General features: G+C 31.9%; 2 protein-coding genes across 2 annotated transcripts; one reads left to right on the forward strand and one right to left on the reverse strand.

The window, feature by feature from the left end:
* The first annotated feature begins 25 nt into the window (after positions 1 to 25).
* LOC135142888 (uncharacterized) lies at positions 26 to 1,292 on the forward strand. The gene is made up of 3 exons (XM_064074688.1): positions 26 to 171; positions 221 to 331; positions 404 to 1,292. Exons 1-3 carry the CDS (start codon positions 124 to 126, stop codon positions 1,124 to 1,126), a joined length of 882 nt encoding a protein of 293 aa, XP_063930758.1. The 5' UTR covers positions 26 to 123; the 3' UTR covers positions 1,127 to 1,292.
* Positions 1,145 to 18,990, reverse strand: LOC135142890 (unconventional myosin-Ib). Its single transcript, XM_064074690.1, has 16 exons — positions 18,511 to 18,990; positions 18,396 to 18,466; positions 18,170 to 18,345; positions 18,057 to 18,120; positions 17,872 to 17,885; positions 17,740 to 17,824; positions 17,432 to 17,689; positions 17,186 to 17,382; positions 11,134 to 11,342; positions 10,923 to 11,087; positions 10,181 to 10,874; positions 2,701 to 2,787; positions 2,274 to 2,654; positions 2,074 to 2,226; positions 1,809 to 1,999; positions 1,145 to 1,760 (listed from the first exon to the last, which is right to left on the reverse strand). The coding sequence occupies exons 1-16, from the start codon at positions 18,738 to 18,740 to the stop codon at positions 1,637 to 1,639; spliced, it is 3,099 nt and encodes a 1,032-aa protein (XP_063930760.1). The 5' UTR covers positions 18,741 to 18,990; the 3' UTR covers positions 1,145 to 1,636.
* Positions 18,991 to 19,584: the final 594 nt, after the last annotated feature.

Raw genomic sequence — 19,584 nt, forward strand, 5'->3', positions numbered from 1 at the left:
TTTTAAAAATAACCATGCATTTTCTCTAAAAATAAAACAACTTTCCGAGTCACCTACGGGCTATTAATAAGTCTTTTCGTTTAGTTTTTCCACGTTCTACAACGCACTTTAAGTTGTCCAAAAATGTCGGTGAACGCGGAAAATCAAACAACCCCGGAAGTTGTAAATAAGGTAAAATTTGTCTTACGATTTGATACAAAATTGCATTTAAAATCAACAGCCGGCCGAAAACGAACAAAATGAGGCCACAGCGGTTGTAGAAAATGTAACTGACGAAAACCGCTCGAAAAACGAGGACCCAAAAACCGCCCAGTTGGAAAACGAAATCAAAGTAAGTGAAACACTGGGTTAAAAATTTTCCCCGGTGTGACTAGGACTAACCATAACCTCAACGTTGTTTCAGCAAAAAGACGCCATTTTGTTAACGCTTAAAACCCGCGTTGCTCAGCTCGAAAAAGACGTAGCCGAGGGACAAAAATTCAAAGCTCAACACTTGAAAGAGGCAGAGGAAGTGGCGCTTTTGAAAGCCAAGTCCGAAGACACTCTAACCAGAGCCAAAGATATTATTTTTGAAAAAACCAAAGTCATAAAGAATCAGGAGCTGCAAATCGAGGCTTTGAACCAACAAATTGACTCTTTGAAAGAAGTCGTTTCCATAACGAAGGACCTTTTGGAGATTAGAAATATGGAAATAAAGCAGCTTGAGACTAAAATTGAGTGCATGGACGGGAAGTATAAAGCCGAGAAGGAACGATACGACCTTATGCACAAAAAATTAGAGACTATGATACGGTTTAATGGCGACTTGAAAAGGGAATATGAAACACAACTTTGCTTGTTTTCGGCTCTTCGTGAAAGGTATAACGAACGGGAACTGGCGAGGGGGGTTCTTGACGACGCCAACAGGGCCCAGGGGGCGGCTAGGGCTAATGCCGGTGCTGTTGCTAACGCTGCTCCTGGTGCTAATGCCGATCCTGGTGCTAATGCTGCTCCTGGTGCTAATGCTGCTCCTAGTGCTAATGATGGTGCTAGTGCTAATGATGGTGCTGGTGCTAGTACTAGTGCTAATGGTGCAGCTCCAAGTAGTCAAGTCAACGGCGAAGTACCCAGTGACGAAAAAAACTAACTTGACGAAAACATGTGATAAAAATATAACTTGTTTATTAACATATTGCTATGGAATATACAATGTAGAGAACTTAGAAAAAATGTAGATAATGTACACTATCAACATTTTATACACTGTGTGAACCAACAAAAATACGTCACAAATCATTAAACGCATAACCTAACTAGTCATTTTAGTTCTAGTATTAAAAAAATTTAAGTATACAGACGTAGGAATTTCCGAACAAGATCCGAGGAATTTCAACTATTAAAAAGTTATTTTGCTCGTAATGGGGTTTATTAATATGTAAGCTAACTGATTGTTTAATATAAAGGTACTTCCTTAAAATTTCAGCCCGAAAATTTTTAAAACCATCCTTACGCTAGATCTAGGATGCAATTTGGTCAACACGACATCGCTTCAAACTGGAACCACACAGAAAAAAATCCCCTTCAAGTCTATTGTGCAAGGAGTATCTCTAATGGCAGTGATCATAATGCTGGTCTGGAGGATATGTTTGGCAAAATGTCACACGTGCACTTCCATTTTGTTGCCTTTGCGTACGACCCGGATCTGCCCCGGCTGCACCTCCGGCAACCCCATACACTTGAACGTGAAGGTGACCGTCTGGGAGCCGAAGTTCGCCTCGAACCTGCCACTGAACAATCAGACACCGGAATTCCGACTCAAACTAACCTACTCTGTCGTGACGTTGACTTCCGGCGGCTTCCCGGTGGCGTTTTGGACCACCAGGAACAGCTTGGTGACGATCTCGATGACGTGGCCGGTTTGGAACACGAAGTCGCCCTTTTTCTTGCTTAAGTCGCTCTGAAATAAGCAACCGGTCGCATCGGAATTTGAACTGGAGGTTTCTGCGTTGGCTACCGACGACTGGGAACAAAACTACCGCTAACGAGCAGGTTCTAGACTAGACTTAAGTAAGGGTGTTAAGCGAGTCGACTTACCGCTCTGACGTGAACAACCGCGACGTCGTCCAGAAACGGTGACAGAGACATGCGATAGATCTCTGTAGCAGGCACTCGATATTTTATTTGTAAAGTACGTTGATCGAGAATCAACATGGACCGTGTTGATACAACCAGAAGAATGGGTGCGAACTGAAACGCTAAAATGACTTAAGTGGTACACAGGGGTGGGGACGAACCTTGCCACTCGAACGAGTTATCTTATTAATAATATCAGCAAAAACTACGTATTGGTCGTTACTTTCTAGGCAAATTTTTTTCCATTGGATGTTTTGGCGCAGCCGAACGTAATCCCCGAGGAAAGGGTGAGAAACACTTCTGGGATATGAACATTTTCTCTCTTTGAAAATAAAACTAGCTGTTACTTTTTCCCTCATGCGATTTCGCGCGGTTTGGTCGAACTTGAGTCGGTACTTATGGCAGCGCCATCTGTGGTGGATCTTTTTCAGCAAAGTGTTGCATTCGGATAACCTGGAAGAACATGATGGCCATTCTCGACAAATTGGGGAGTCGGCGTCCGCTGGTAACAATTTCCACAGGACAAGGAGATATCGTTTTCGCTGGAAAATTAAGCTAATTTCAAGTGGTTCACCTCTGGAAAATTACCTTCCACTGTATGTAGTGTCTTTGGATTACTCTCGTAGCCCACTCGACTTGTTTTCGGTGTTTTAAGGTTCTGTATTCCTCTTGAGCCTAAAATAACCAAGAATTAATAAAATAGTGGCGTAATTAAAACGCGATAGTCGTTGTCAGTCAAGTTTCTGGAATGAGTTTTACTGCAAATACACAAAAGAGGTCGTTACTGATTTACAAATACATGGCCAACTAAGACCTGGCGTCTTGTGCGCTCCCTTCGGCCGTAACAACCGGAGTATTTGATTGATTCTGCCAAGGCCCACTCTATTAATTTCTTTAGAGTGCCCCGCCCACCCACCCTGTTTTTATCTCGATCACGCACTTTATTGGACGAAAAATGAATTTTATTTGATAAATAGTCGAATCTAGGCAAAAAGGTAAAACTAACCCCACCCATTTCCACTTTTGGATTTCATTGGCTTATTTTCTTTACTGTGAGTTGAAGATTGAATTTTATTTTATCAAATGGTAGAATCTACGCTAAAAAAACTTCAATGTGGCCCCGCCCACCCACCCAGTTTTCTTCTTAATCTCTCATTTTATTGGATGAAATGTGAATTTTATATTGACAAATAGAATCTAAACAGGTAAAACTAGCCCCACCCACCTCCATTTTTAAATTTAACTGGCTTATTTTATTTACTGTGAGATCAAGATTGAATTCTATTTTATCAAAAGGTAGAATCTAAGGTAAATAACCTTCAAAATGGCCCCGCCCACCCACCCGGTTTTTTTTTGATCACTCATTTTACTGAACGAAAAGTAGCTTTTATATTGATAAATAGATGAATCTAAACAGAAAAGGTGAAATTAACTTCACCCACCTCCATTCTTGAATTTCATTGGCTTATTTTATTTACTATGAGATGAAAATGTCATTTTATTGGACGAAAAATGGATTTCATGATGATAAAAGGTGGAATATACACAGAAAAGATGAAACTAACTCCACCCACCTTACTTTTGAATTTCATTGGCTTATTTTATTTGCTGTGAGATGAAAATTGAATTATATTTTGTCAGGTGGTCGAATCAACGCTAAAAAAATTCAATGTGGCCCCGCCCACCCACCCCGTTTTCTTTTTGATCATTCATTTTATTGGACGAAAAGTGGGTTTTATATTGACCGATAGTGGATTCTAAACAAAAAAGGTAAAACTAACCCCACTGATCTCCACTTTTGAATTTCATTGGCTTATTTTATTAACTGTGAGAGAAGATTGAATTTTGTTTTATCAAATGGTAGAATCTATGCTAAAAAAACCTTCAAAGCGGCCCCGCCCACCCACCCGTTTTCTTTTTGATCACTCATTTTACTGAACGAAACGTAGGTTTTATATTGATAAATAGATGAATCTAAACAGAAAAGGTGAAACTAACTCCACCCACCTCCATTTTTGAATTTCATTGGCTTATTTTATTTACTATGAGATGAAAATGTCATTTTATTGGACGAAAAGTGGATTTCATGACGATAAAAAGTGGAAAAGATGAAACTAACTCCACTCACCTCCACTTTTGAATTTCATTGGCTTATTTTATTAATTGGAAGATGAAAATTGAATTATATTTTGTCAAGTGGTCGAATCAACGCTAAAAAAATTCAATGTGGCCCCGCCCACCACCCCGTTTTCTTTTGGATTATCCATTTTATTGGACGAAAAGTGGATTTTATATTGACCGATAGTGGATTCTAAACAAAAAAGGTAAAATTAACCCCACCCATCTCCACTTTTGGATTTCATTGGCTTATTTTATTTACTGTGAGATGAAGATTAAATTTTATTTTATCAAATGGTAGAATCTACGCTAAAAAAACCTTCCAAGTGGCCCCGCCCACCCACCCGTTTTCTTTTTGATCACTCATTTTACTGAACGAAACGTAGGTTTTATATTGATAAATAGATGAATCTAAACAGAAAAGGTGAAACTAACTCCACCCACCTCCATTTTTGAATTTCATTGGCTTATTTTATTTACTATGAGATGAAAATGTCATTTTATTGAACGAAAAGTGGATTTCATGACGATAAAACGTGAAATATACACAGAAAAAATGAAACTTAACTCCACCCACCTCCACTTTTGAATTTTATTGGCTTATTTTATTGACTGCCAGATGAAAATTGAATTATATTTTGTCAAGTGGTCGAACCAACGCTAAAAAAATTCAATGTGGCCCCGCCCACCCACCCCGTTTTCATTGTCTACGAATCTCAAGTCATTTTTATCCACTAATTAAATAACCAACAAAAATGGGAAAATAATTCCAAAATTTTTCCAAAAAAGTGTGCAAATAAGGAATTGAAAGTGATTTTTCGTATAGGTCTTGTAATGATGGAGAAAAAGAGTAAAATGATTTCCAAAAATTTTCCAAAAGTGATCTCTGTCGGAATGGAAAAAAAATCTAGTTAGTAATTTTCGTTATAGCTCTTCAAACACTGGAAACACTGGAACACATATATTCCAAAAATTTCCCAAAAAAATATTAAATCAAGCTACAGTCGAATAATAGGAAACATTTTCTTATAGGAAATTCTTTGTAAATTACGAAACTGGCGTTATTTTTTATCAGTAAATCAGAGGAAATTGTGGGTATTATTTTCAATAATTTTCCAAAAAAAAAATATGAACAAGTGTCTACCACAGAGAAATCACCGACAAGTTTGTAGAGAATTATGACGCACTTGTTGGGAATCTGAAGTGATTTTTCGTATAGATCTTAAAATGACGGGGAAAAAAATAAAACAATTTCCAAACATTTTCCAAAAAAATTTTAGAATGATCTCTGTCGGAATGAAAAAAATCTAGTATTACGGACAATTTTCCGTTCATTACGAATTTGCAGCAATTTTTGTTATAGCTCTTCAAACATCGGGAAAACTGGAAAACATATATTCCGAAAATTTTCCAAAAAAATATTAAATCAAGCTACAGTCGAATAGAAGGAAACATTTTCTTATAGGGAATTCTTTGTAAATTACGAATCTGAAGTTATTTTTATTCATTAAATAATAGAGGAAAATGGAGATATTATTTTCAAAAATTTTCCAAAAAAAAAAAATTAAAGGTGTCTACCACAGAGAAATCATCGACAAGTTTGTAGAGAATTATGACGCACTTGTTGGGAATCTGAAGTGATTTTTCGTATAGATCTTGAAATGATGGGGAAAAAGAGTAAAATAATTTCCAAAAATTTTCCAAAAAAATTTTAGAATGATCTCTGTCGGAATGAAAAAAATCTAGTTTACGGACACTTTTCCGTTGATTACGAATTTGAAGTAATTTTCGTTATAGCTCTTCAAACATCCGTACAACTGAAAAACATATATTCCAAAAATTTTCCAAAAAATTTAAATCAGGCTACAGTCAAATAGAAGGAAACATTTTCTTATAGGAAATTCTTTGTAAATTACGAATCTGAAGTTATCTTTATCCATTAAATAACAGAGGAAAATGGAGATATTATTTTCAAAAATTTTCCAAAAAAAATGAAAAAATGTCTATCACAGAGAAATCACCGACAAGTTTGTAGCGAATTATGACGCACTGGTCAAGAATCTGAAGTGATTTTTCGTATAGATCTTGAAATGATGGGGAAAAAGAGTAAAATAATTTCCAAAAATTTTCCAAAAAAATTTTAGAATGATCTCTGTCGGAATGAAAAAAATCTAGTTTACGGACAATTTTCCGTTGATTGCGAATTTGAAGCAATTTTTGTTATAGCTCTTCAAACATCGGGAAAACTGGAAAACATATATTTCGAAAATTTTCCAAAAAAGTTTTAAATCAAGCTACAGTCGAATAGAAGGAAACATTTTCTTATAGGGAATTCTTTGTAAATTACAAATCTGAAGTTATTTTTATTCATTAAATAACAGAGGAAAATGGAGATATTATTTTCAAAAATTTTCCAACAAAAAAAATGAAAAAATGTCTACCACAGAGAAATCACCGACAAATTTGTAGCGAATTATGACGCACTGGTTAAGAATCTGAAGTGATTTTTCGTATAGATCTTGAAATGATGGGGAAAAAGAGTAAAATAATTTCCAAAAATTTTCCAAAAAAATTTTACAATGATCTCTATCGGAATGAAAAAAATCTAGTATTACGGACAATTTTCCGTTGATTACGAATTTGCAGCAATTTTTGTTATAGCTATTCAAACATCGGGAAAACTGGAAAACATATTTTCCGAAAATTTTCCAAAAAAATATCAAATCAAGCTACAGTCGAATAGAAGGAAACATTTTCTTATAGGGAATTCTTTGTAAATTACGAATCTGGCGTTATTTTTTATCAGTAAATACCAGAGGAAACTGCGGGTATTATTTTCAAAAATTTTCCAAAAAAAACATGGACAAGTGTCTACCCCAGAGAAATCACCGACAAGTTTGTAATGAATTATTACGTACTGGTTAGGAATCTGAAGTGATTTTTTCGTATAGATCTTGAAATGATGGGGAAAACGGGTAAAATGATTCCAAAAATTTTCCAAAAAAATTTTAGAATGACCTCTGTCGGAATGAAAAAAAAAAAATCTAGTTTACTGACAATTTTCCGTCGATTACGAATTTGAAGTAATTTTCGTTATAGCTGTTCAAACATCGGGAAAATTAGAAAACATATATTCCAAAAATTTTCCAAAAAAATATTAAATCAAGCAATGTCGAATAGAAGAAAATATTTTCTTATAGGGAGTTCTTTGTAAATTACGAATCTGAAGTTATTTTTATCCATTAAATAACAGAGGAAAATGGGGATATTATTTTCAAAAATTTTCCAAAAAAAAAAATTAGAATGATCTCTGTCGGGATGAAAAAAAAACTAGTTTACTAACAATTTTCCGTTGATTACGAATTTGAACTAATTTTTGTTATAGCTCTTCAAACATCAAGAAAACTGGAAAACATATATTCCAAAAAATTTCCAAAAAAATATTAATTCAAGCTACAGTCGAATAGAAGGAAACATTTTCTTATAGGGAATTCTTTGTAAATTACGAATCTGAAGTTATTTTTATCCATTAAATAACCGAGGAAAGTCCAAAAAAATATTAAATCGAAATATATATGTTCGAATGAAAGACGCATTTGCGTATAGCGAATTCCTTGTAAATTACGAATCTGAAGTTATTTTTCTTCATTAAGTAACAGAGGAAAATGGGAAAATTACTTCCAAAATTTTCAAAAAAAAAAAGTTAAAAGTGTGTCCACCACAGAGAAAACACCGACAAGCTTGAAGAGAATTATCCATTGGTTACGAATCTGAAGTCATTTTTCGTATAAGTTTCGAAACGATGGAGAAAAACTACCAACTAACTTCCAAAAATTTTTCAAAAAAATTTTAGAATGACCTCCGCCAGAATGAAAAAAATTCTTATTTATAGAGAATTTCCGTTTATTACGAATTTGAAGTCATTTTTGTTATAGCTCTTAAAACAAATCGGGAAAGCTAGAAAACATTTCAAAAATTTTCCAAAAAATATTAAACCGAAATGTTCCAATGAAAGGACGCATTTGCGTATGCGAAATGCGAATTCATTGTATATTACGAATCTGAAGTTATTTTTATTCATCAAATAACAGAGCAAAATGGGAAAATTACTTCCAAAAATTTTCCAAAAAAAAGTTAAAAGTGTGTCTACCGCAGAGAAAACACCGACAACCTTGTAGAGAATTATCCATTGGTTACGAATCTGAAGTCATTTTTCGTATAGGTTTTGAAACGATGGAGAAAAACTATCAACTAATGTCCAAAAATTTTTCAAAAAAATTTTAGAATGAGCTCCGCTAGAATGAAAAAAATCCTTATTTATAGAGAAATTTCCGTTTATTATCAATTTGAAGTCATTTATGTTATAGCTCTTAAAACAAATCGGGAAAGTTGGAAAACACTTCAAAAATTTTCCAAAAAATATTAAATCGAAATGTGAAAGGACGCATTAGCGTATGCGAAATGCGAATTCATTGAAAATATTCGAATCTGAAGTTACTTTTATTCATTAAATAACAGAGAAAAATGGGAAAATTACTTCAAAAAATTTTCCAAAAAAAAAAAAGGTAAAAGTGTGTCCACCACAGAGAAAAAACCGACAAGCTTGAAGAGAATTATCCATTGGTTACGAATCTGAAGTAATTTTTCGTATAGGTTTTGAAACGATGGAGAAAAACTATAAACTAATTTCCAAAAATTTTTCAAAAAAATTTTAGAATGAGCTCCGCTAGAATGAAAAAAATCCTTATTTATAGAGAAATTTCCGTTTATTATGAATTTGAAGTCACTTTTGTTATAGCTCTTAAAACAAATCGGGAAAGCTAGAAAACATTTCAAAAGTTTTCCAAAAAATATTAAATCGAAATGTTCCAGTGAAAGGACGCATTTGCGTATGCGAAATGCGAATTCATTGTAAATTACGAATCTGAAGTTATTTTTATTCATCAAATAACAGAGAAAAATGGGAAAATTACTTCCAAAAATTTTCCAAAAAAAAAAGTTAAAAGTGTGTCCACCACAGAGAAAACACCGACAAGCTTGAAGAGAATTATCCATTGGTTTCGAATCTGAAGTCATTTTTCGTATAGGTTTTGAAACGATGGAGAAAAACTATAAATTAATTTCCAAAAATTTTTCAAAAGAATTTTAGAATGAGCTCCGCTGGAATGTAAAAAATTCTTATTTATAGAGAAATTTCCGTTTATTATGAATTTGAAGTCATTTTTGTTATAGCTCTTAAAACAAATCGGGAAAGCTAGAAAACATTTCAAAAATTTTCCAAAAAATATTAAATCGAAATGTGAAAGGACGCATTTGCGTATGCGAAATGCGAATTCATTGTAAATTACGAATCTGAAGTTATTTTTATTCATCAAATAACAGAGGAAAATGGGAAAATTACTTCCAAAAATTTTCCAAAAAAAAAAAGTTAAACGTGTGTCCACCACAGAGAAAACACCGACAAGCTTCATGAGAATTATCCATTGGTTACGAATCTGAAGTGATTTTTCATACAGATTTTGAAACAATGGAGAACTAATTTCCAAAAATTTTCCAAAAAAATTTTAGAATGATCTCTTTTGGAATGAAAAAAAAACTATCTAAAGTTATTCCAAAGTAAAAAAATGTTGATTGCTGTAGTAGCCAGATCTTAGAAAACCATGCCAAATAACACAATTAAGCGCCACCTAGCGTACAGGGATATGTAAAACATACCACACGATATAAACGCCAGAGATGTGTGCGGCCTTTAAAAGGAATACCATATTTTAATTCCTGCAATTATACAAAGGAAAATCGAACTTAGATTTACCAGTTTGCTTGCTAAAAAATTGAAACTTTACTTTAGCTCCCGGGCGTTTTCCACGAAAATTCTTTTAGACACCCCGTAAAGTGACCCCCTGGTCTCAAAAATGCTGTTGAATTTTTGTGCAAATGACCCATTACTCACCCTCCAACTCCTCCACGCCGACGCGATGACCAGCTGACACCTCCTCAGCTTCTGGAACCTCCTCCTCTGCCTGAACCCCCTCCAACTCTTCTGTATGAGCAGCGCCAGGTCGTGCAGTCGCACCCTCCTGAAGTCCTCCAACTCGAAAACCGTCCGCGGACTCCTCACGAACAGCTTATTTCTACCGAACGTAAATTCCGCGCTAGGTATTGGCAGTGATCGTAGCAGCACTGAAACACCCTCTATCGGCGATCCTCGCCATCTAGGCCACGTGTTGACGCAAATCATCTTATAACGACAAAGAAACTGCGGATATGCTAATCGATAACAGTAGCCGGAACGCCAGATTTGGACAGTGGGGATCAGGCTCAAGTAGCGCACCTGATGTTGTATTAAGGCCATCTCTAAGATTCGGGGTTGCTTCATTTCGTTGGGTTTAAGACACCTGATGTAGTGGATTTGGCGGGAGTTCAAGCTTTTGAGGAGCGAGCTGAGGGAGACTTGGAGTTGCACGGATTTGGAGACGGGGCGCTTGAAGCTGCAGCGTTTGGGGTTGCCTTCGGGGAAGAGGGGCTTCATTAGGGGGTGGTCGAAGCGGAACATGGCGCGAGAGACTTCCTTGGGGAGAGAATCGCGGTTTTTCTCGAGGAAGTCGTGCACGTTGTAGGTGACGGTGCCCGCGTAATGGCGTACTCTAAAAACTCAAATTAGTGGGTTTATTTAACTAGGAGTTAAAATCTACTGGAAACTATATTGTGGCAGTGTTGCGTCCGCTGCGAGACAGTAAGAATGACCAGCGCAGCACTGTTCCACTCGCATAAGATAGGCAGAATCACTCTGAACATGAGGTTCTTCGAGGAGTGTTAGGATTCCGTGACTCTCATGTTCCAACAATTGACATATAACTCTGGAAAGACTGTGTGATTATTTTTTACGCTGGTTTGGGGACTTACATATTATTAAAATACTCTATTTTCGACCACTCTAAGCCTTCTCGTATCACCTCTTCTTGTTCTTCTTTGAGTGTGATGTTAGCAATGAATTGGTGTAATTTTTCGTTACAGTAGTTGATGATTAGTTGCTCGAATGAATTTTTTTCGAATACCTCGAAGCCGTACAAATCCAAAACTCCCAAAACTTTGCGCTTCCCCAATCTCTGGCCCTAAAACAATATTTTTTGTTTTAGTTATTTTTCAATTTTTCGTTTTTGAAGGTATCCGATTTTTCAATTTTTCGTTTTTGAAGGTATCCGATTTTTCAATTTTTTATTTTCAATTATTCGAATTTCATTGTTTTGATGTTCTAATTTTTTGATTTCCAACTTTCCAAGTTTTTTATGTTTCAATTTCATAATTTTACAATGTTTTGATTTTCCAATTTTACAATTGTCTGGTTTCAATTGCCCGATTTTAAAATTATAGGAGTACAATTTTTCAGTTTTTTTGGTTTTGTAATATTTTGATTTTTATGTTCTATATTTTTATTTTTTCCTGTTTATATACGTATTTCCTTCGAAATTTCATTTTGCAATTGTTCTGTTATTCAATTTAATAATTTTGCAATTTTTCAATTATCCAGTTTTTAGTGAACCAATTTCGTTTTGTCAATTATTCAATTTTTGATCTCCCAATTATCCGAATTTCATTTTTCGGTTTCCCAATTACTTGATTTTTAATTTTTCAAAATATCAATTTTCAATTTTTCAAACTTCGTAATTTTTCTATTTTACAACTACATTGCAACTTTTTGATTTTAAAATTATTCTATTTTCAATTTTAAGTTTTATGTAATTTTTGAGTTTTACAATTTAATAATTTTTCGATTTTACAATAATTACATAATTTTTCAGTTTTGTGATTTTGTAATATTTTCAGTTTTTAGTTCTATATTTTCATAATTCTTCGATTTCCCAATTATCCAGTTTTTAATGAATCAATTATAGGACTTCCAATTTCTCCATTTTTCAATTTTGGGATCTTTCGATTTTTCATTTTCCAATTATTTGGTCATTCAATTTAATAATTTTGCAATTTTTTGATTTTCCAATTATTTGATTTTTAATTTTTCAAAATTTCAATTTTCAATTTTGTAATTTTCCTATTTTACAATTATATTTCAACTTTTCAATTTTAAAATTATTCTACTTTCAATTTTACATTTATGCAATTTTTCAGTTTTGTGATTTTGTAAAATTTTGATTTTTTATTTCTATATTTTTAGAATTTTTCGATTTACCAATGGCTCCGTTTTTAATGAATCAATTATAAGACTTTCCAACTTTTTGACTTTGGAATCCTTCGATTTTTCATTTTCCAGTTCTTCGGTTATTTAATAATTAAATTATACAATTTTTCGATTTTGTACTTTCGCAATTTTTTTAATTTTTCCAGTTTAATAATTTCACAATTTTTCTATTTTTCAATTATCCAAATTTTTAATGATTTTTCAATTTTCTTAATTTTTTTATTTTTTGTTTCAAATATTCAATTTTTGATATCTCAATTATCGGTACTACATTTTTCGATTTTCCAATTATATTTCAAATTTTTAAAATTATTCTACTTTTAATTTTATATTTATGCAATTTTTCACTTTTGTCGTTTTGCAATATTTTAATTTTTTAGTTATATATTTTTATAATTTTTCAATTTCCCAATTGTCCAGTTTTTAATGAATCAATAAAAAGACTTTCCAATTTCTCGATTTTTCAAATTTCCGGTTTTGGAATCTTCAGATTTTTCTTTCTCCAAATGTTCGGTTTATCAATTTAATAATTTTGCAAATTTTAATTTTGTAATTTTGCATTTCTCAATTCCAATTATTTGATTTTTCATTTTTCAAAATTTCAATTTTGTAATTTTTGCGTTTTAGAATTATATTTCAAATTTTTTAAATTATTCCATTTTCAATTTTATATTTATGCAATTTTCAGTTTTCCAATTTAATAATTAACAATTTTTCAGTTTTGTGATTTTGTAATATTTTTATGTTCTTTGTTTTTTATTTTTTCCTTTTCACATTCAATTTAATAATTTTACAATTTTTCAATTTTGTAATTTTGAATTTTTTGATTTTTTTCATATTTGTAATTTTACTATTTTTCGATTTCTCAATTATCCGGTTTTTAATGAATCAACTTTTGAATTTTCTTCGTTTTTAAAATTTTTGTTTTTCAATTATTTAATTTTTAATTTTTCAACTTTTCGATTTCAATTATTTTATTTTCAATTTTATATTTATGCAACTTTTCAGTTTTCCAATTTAACAATTTTTCGATTTTACGATAATTATACAATTTTTCAGTTTCGTGATTTTGTAATATTTTAATTTTTTAGTACTTTATTTTTACAATTTTTCGATTTTTCATTTATCCGGTTTTTAATGAACCAATTTTTCAATTTTCTTCGTTTTTAAAATGTTTCGTTTTTTCTCTCAATTATCCGAATTTCCTTTTTCGATTTTCCAATTATTTGATTTTTAATTTTTGAAAATTTCAATTTTCAATTTTGTATTTTTTCTGTTTTAGAACTATATTTCAAATTTTTTAAATTATTCCATTTACAATTTTATATTTATGAAATTTTTCAGCTTTCCAATTTAATAATTTTTCGATTTTACAATAATTAAACAATTTTTCAGTTTTGTGTTTTTGTAATATTTTCATTATATTTTTCGATTTTTCATTTTTTCGGTTTTGGAATTCTTGGATTTTTCAATTTTATAATTTTACAATTTTTCGATTTTCCGATTATTTGATTTTTAATTTTTCAACATTTTATTTTTCAATTTTGTAATTTTTCTGGTTTACAATTATATTTCAACTTTTCGATTTTAAAATTATTCTATTTTAAATTTTATATTTATGCAATTTTTCAGTTTTGCGATTTTGTAATATTTTGATTTTTAAGTTCCACATTTTTACAATTTTTCGATTTCCCAATTGTCCAATTTTTAATGAATCAATTATTATAAGACTTTCCAATTTCTCAATGTCTTCAATTTTTTGGTTTTAGAATCCTTCGATTTTTCACTTTCTAATTGTTCGGTTATTCAATTTAATAATTTTACAATTTTTCTATTTTGTAATTTGGCAATTTTTTGATTTTTCAATTATCCATTTTTTTTAACCAACTTTTCAATTTCCTTCATTTTTTAAATTTTTCGTTTCTTTCAATTATTCAATTTTTGTTATCTCAATTATCCGAATTTCATTTTTCGATTTTCCAATTATTTGATTTTTAGTTTTTCAAATTTACAATAATTATTCAATTTTTCAGTTTTGTGATTTTGTAAAATTTTGGTTTTTTAGTTCTATATTTTTAGAATTTTTCGATTTCCCAATTGTCCAATTTTTAATAAATCAATTATAACACTTTCCAATTTTTCGATTTTTCAATTTTTTAGTTTTGGAATTCTTCGATTTTTCATTTTCCAGTTCTTCGTTATTAAATTTAATATTTTTTCAATTTTGTAATTTCGGAATTTTTTTATTTTTTCCAGTTTAATAATTTTACAATTTTTTGATTTTTCAATTATCCATTTTTTTTAACCAACTTTTCAATTTCCTTCATTTTTTAAATTTTTCGTTTCTTTCAATTATTCAATTTTTGTTATCTCAATTATCCGAATTTCATTTTTCGATTTTCCAATTATTTGATTTTTAATTTTTCAAATTTACAATAATTATTCAATTTTTCAGTTTTGTTATTTTGTAAAATTTTGGTTTTTTAGTTCTATATTTTTAGAAATTTTTCGATTTCCCAATTGTCCAATTTTTAATTATTCAATTATAAGACTTTCCAATTACTCGATTTTTCAATTTTTTGGTTTTGGAATCCTTCGATTTTTCATTTTCCAGTTCTTCGTTATTAAATTTAATAATTTTACAATTTTTCAATTTTGTAATTTCGCAATTTTTTTATTTTTTCCAGTTTAATAATTTTACAATTTTTCGATTTTTCAATTATCCAATTTTTTTAACCAACTTCAATTTTCTCCATTTTTTAAATTTTTCATTTCTTTCAATTATTCTGTTTTTAATTTGTCAATTTTACAATTATATTTCAAATTTTTAAAATTATTCTATCTATAATTTTATATTTATGTAATTTTTCAGTTTTGTGATTTTGTAAAATTTTGATTTTTTAGTTCTATATTTTTGGAATTTTTCGATTTCCCAATTGTCCAATTTTTAATGAATCAATTATAAGACTTTCCAATTTCCAGATTTTTCAATTTGGTTTTGGAATCCTTCTATTTTTCATTTTCCAGTTCTTCGTTATTAAATTTAATAATTTTACCATTTCTCCATTTTGTAATTTCGCAATTTTTTTATTTTTTCAAGTTCAATAATTTTACAATTTTCCGACTTTTCAGTTATCCAATTTTTTTAACCAACTTTTCAATTTTCTCTATTTTTAAAATTTTTCATTTCTTTCAATTTTTCGGTTTTTAATTTGTCAATTTTACAATTATATTTCAAATTTTTAAAATTATTCTATCTATAATTTTATATTTATGCAATTTTTCAGTTTTGTGATTTTGTAAAATTTTGATTTTTTAGTTCCATATTTTTGGAATTTTTCGATTTCCATTGTCCAATTTTTAATGAATCTATTATAAAACTTTCCAATTTCCCGATTTTTCAATTTTTTGGTTTTGGAATCCTTCGATTTTTCATTTTCCAGTTCTTCGTTATTAAATTTAATAATTTTACATTTTTTCAATTTTGTAATTTCGCAATTTTTTATTTTTTCCAGTTTAATAATTTTACAATTTTTCGATTTTTCAATTTTCTTGGTTTAAAAATTTTTTTTTAATTATTTGATTTTTAATTTTTCAAAATTGCAAATTTCAATGTTGTAATTTGTTCTATTTGTTTTTAAATTATTCTATTTTCAATTTTATATTTATGCAATTTTTTAATTTTTTATTTTTTTATTTTTTCAGTTTTATATTTTTACATTTTTTCTAATTTTCAATTATCAGATTTTCCAATTTTTCAATTTTTCATTTTTCAGGTCAATATTTAAATTGAAGAATTTTGTTGTTCTCAAAATTTTTAGATTTTTCGAGTTCACACCAACACAAAAAATTATAGAGTGCCAAAATACATTTATAGGTTGTCATTTAGTTTCTTACACTGTTACTGGTACTTTCTACAATTCTTTCGCTGTATAGAAATAATCATAAATAAAAATTCGCATCATCGAATTTTATAATTTTTCAAGTAAGTGGATTTTTTTTAAATTCAAAATAGCTACAGTCACTTATGCTTTCGTCAAATTGATGACGTCATTTGACATTTTTCGCTCAAACATCATAACCAATGCGCGGAAAAGTATCTCAGCAGTGCAATTCCCCAGTTGAAGTAAGGTGTGTTTTACAGCGAGTAGTGGGGACGCTTTGATCTGGTCCACAAGGACGTTGCCAGTGCATTTCGTTAGGAGTGTTTACGATCGCTAAACTTACTTCAAATAATAATACGCGATCCCCTTTTTAATTTTTACACCACAGGACCGCATGTTTGTTATATTGAAATGTTATATCATACAAAATGGCAAATTCATTTGTAACAAAATGGTTAAGATTGATTAAATAAGAAACCAGATTGCCGTGTATTGTTATAGCAACAAAATGAATTGAGGAATCTTTAATATATATAACTGCTAATGTTAGAATAAACGTCAGTAATAAAATTTATTATTGAATGCATTTGTTTGTTGGCAAGTTTCAAAAATGCGGTCACATAATTTAACTGATAAGTTTAAGGTTTTAATTGATTCAGTGTGCGTCCGTTGGTAACAAATGTGTCAGAATTCATGAAAGAGACCTTGTGGGAATAGTAGATGTGTCCGTAGATGAACGTTGAGGAATCGCCTAGGAAGGATTTTCGTTGCGCTTTGTGCTCGCGCTAGCTCGAAGTGGCGAGGCTCACGTGCCCCCACTTCGACGCGACGGCACTGAGGGAGTGAGATAAATTTCCGCGTAGTGATCATAACTCACCTTCAAAATTTCATTAATCTTATTTATCAGCCACGTAAAAAGCCGGCTGTACAAAGTCCTGCACAAATTATCCCTGGCTTTTGAGGCTTCATACGCGCTGAGATCCGTCAAAATCCCGTCTTCAATCTGCCGACTTGTCAGCGCCCTCTGTAGCCACCTGTGCTCAGCACCCAGCAACTCACAAATCTCAAACAACTCTAAAACCCCAAATCACCACCAAAAATCAAACATTTACCAAAAACATACCGTATTCATTGCTAATCGCGCATCCCTCGGTACCATCTATGTTATTACAAGGCACAAACTGCAAATTACCTAATTTTAAAACAATTGCAATAACTTGAAATATATCGACAATGTCTTCAACGTTAAAACCTAGTATTTCCAATGCACTTTTCGTGTAAACAAAGAGTTTTTTGTCTTCGTCGTCGGTCAAAGTTGGCTGGTTGCGGTTTGTTTGTAAAATGGTGTAATGTTCTACATTGCGTTGGAGTTTTAGGCATTCTTAAACAGAAGTCGCTTAAATTAAGAACCGCGAGACGTTGCAAACTCACTCAGTAAATGTATATCTGCACCAGACAGTAATTGATAAAAAATGTGAAAATTTCGGTCACCTGGGGACAAAGACGTGACTCTGGCCTGAAAAGGGGGCGCTAGTAATCAGAAAGTTACGAAAAGTGGCATACCTTATCCAAAAAATCTTGTCAGCGGGAAAAATAATAATTTATTATTTACTATGATCAGGTTGTTTTTGAATTTTGGGCAAATGCTCTTACTTAGTTATATTTTGGCCTTCTTCTAATAAAAGTAAAAGCATTTGCTTGTCATTTATTATTTTAATGGCGCTTTTTCACTAAATTGGTATACTTACAGTGAGTTAAATGCCCACTCACAGGATCTCCTTTATAATCAAACTCTATATCTAGAAACTTCCCCTACAAAAAAATGGGGATAAATTAGATTAAAATTTGTTGACTGTCTTACAAATCTTGACGCGTTATCATTTTTCATAGTTCGAGCATTCCCAAAAGCCTCCAATAACGTATTAGCTTGCACTAAGCGGTCCTTCATAAGTTTAACTTCAGAAATATCACCAGAAACTAGTACTAAAAACTGTAGAACAATTCGAGCCGCCTCGGTCTTCCCAGCTCCACTTTCACCTTCAAAAACAATAAAAAAAAATTTTTCAAACTCCCAATTATAAACCCACCTGTAACAATAATACATTGGTCCTCATTTCTATCATTCAGCCACCTATACGCCGACCCCGCAATCGCATATCTACAAAAACAAATTAACCCAGAACAAGCAACCCGTCAACATACATGTGTGGGGGCAACTGAAACGGTCCCCTTTTCACGTAGGTCTCCACCAAATCGGTCGAGTAAAGCGCTAGTTTTTTGTACGGGTTGACTGACACCAGGACGTTGCCGATGTAGGTGTAGATGTGGTCGCGCTTGAACCGTTGCTGCAAATTCCCAATGAACGTGTCTTCGGTTAGAGGCTCAAGAAGTACAGAATCCCAGGCTCCCACTTCCTGCTCCAAGCTGAGCATCGCACCGCCCCTTACAGTACTGCCGCCTGCGCGGCATCTAGTATTCCCACTTCTTTGCACTGTGCCCCAAAATTTCAACGGCTGAAGCAAATGTTTAAAACGAAAGTTGCAGGGTCGTGGGGCCGGAGGAGGTGGCTCGGTCCATTTCGTGAAAACGGGGTGATTAGAGGATCGTTTCCATTTTAATTAAGTTAGAAATTATCCAATAAAACGGGCACTTGACAGGTGCGGGAATGTCAGCTGTCACTTGTCAGCGCGAGGGCTACCAACCGATGGCGAGCGGCCAATGGGAGGAGCGGGTTGTTGTCTGTTTCGCTCTAGCACGGAAAATTAATGCTCTGTTTCTTTTCATAGTGAGTGAAAGGCGAATTGAGGGTTGCCTAAAATCCGGGGGCAATGAATGAAAGTTGTTTGGGTATTTAAGCTTTTTTACTTTGAGTTTTTTTTTAAGTTATGGATTTCTAAAAAAATTAAAAAAATACCTCAACGTCAAAATTGGCCTGTTAAAAAACAAAATGTAGGGCTTATAATTTGTTCCTTTTTTTGGTGTTATACAGAGTGTTTGGAAAATGTCGGATTAACTCTTCAGTATGTTATCGAATAATAAATAAAATAATAAAAACAATATGTATAATGTAGATTACGAAAAACGTAATTTATAAAAGTAAAATTTTGATCATTTTTTGTAAAAATTAGTCATTATTACCTGTTAAGATAAAACAGATTTTGGCAAATGACAAGCCTTCCAAGAAAAAGAGAGGGTGGGTGGGCGGGGCTAGTACCTGTTAAGATAAGACTGATTTTGGCTGATGAGATACCTTCTATGAAAAGAAAGCGTGGGTGG

This window comes from Zophobas morio, unplaced genomic scaffold (assembly GCF_036711695.1).
Source record: "Zophobas morio isolate AGI-343-1 ecotype UQ-CSIRO unplaced genomic scaffold, CSIRO_AGI_Zmor_V1 ptg000054l, whole genome shotgun sequence".
NCBI lineage: Eukaryota > Metazoa > Arthropoda > Insecta > Coleoptera > Tenebrionidae > Zophobas > Zophobas morio.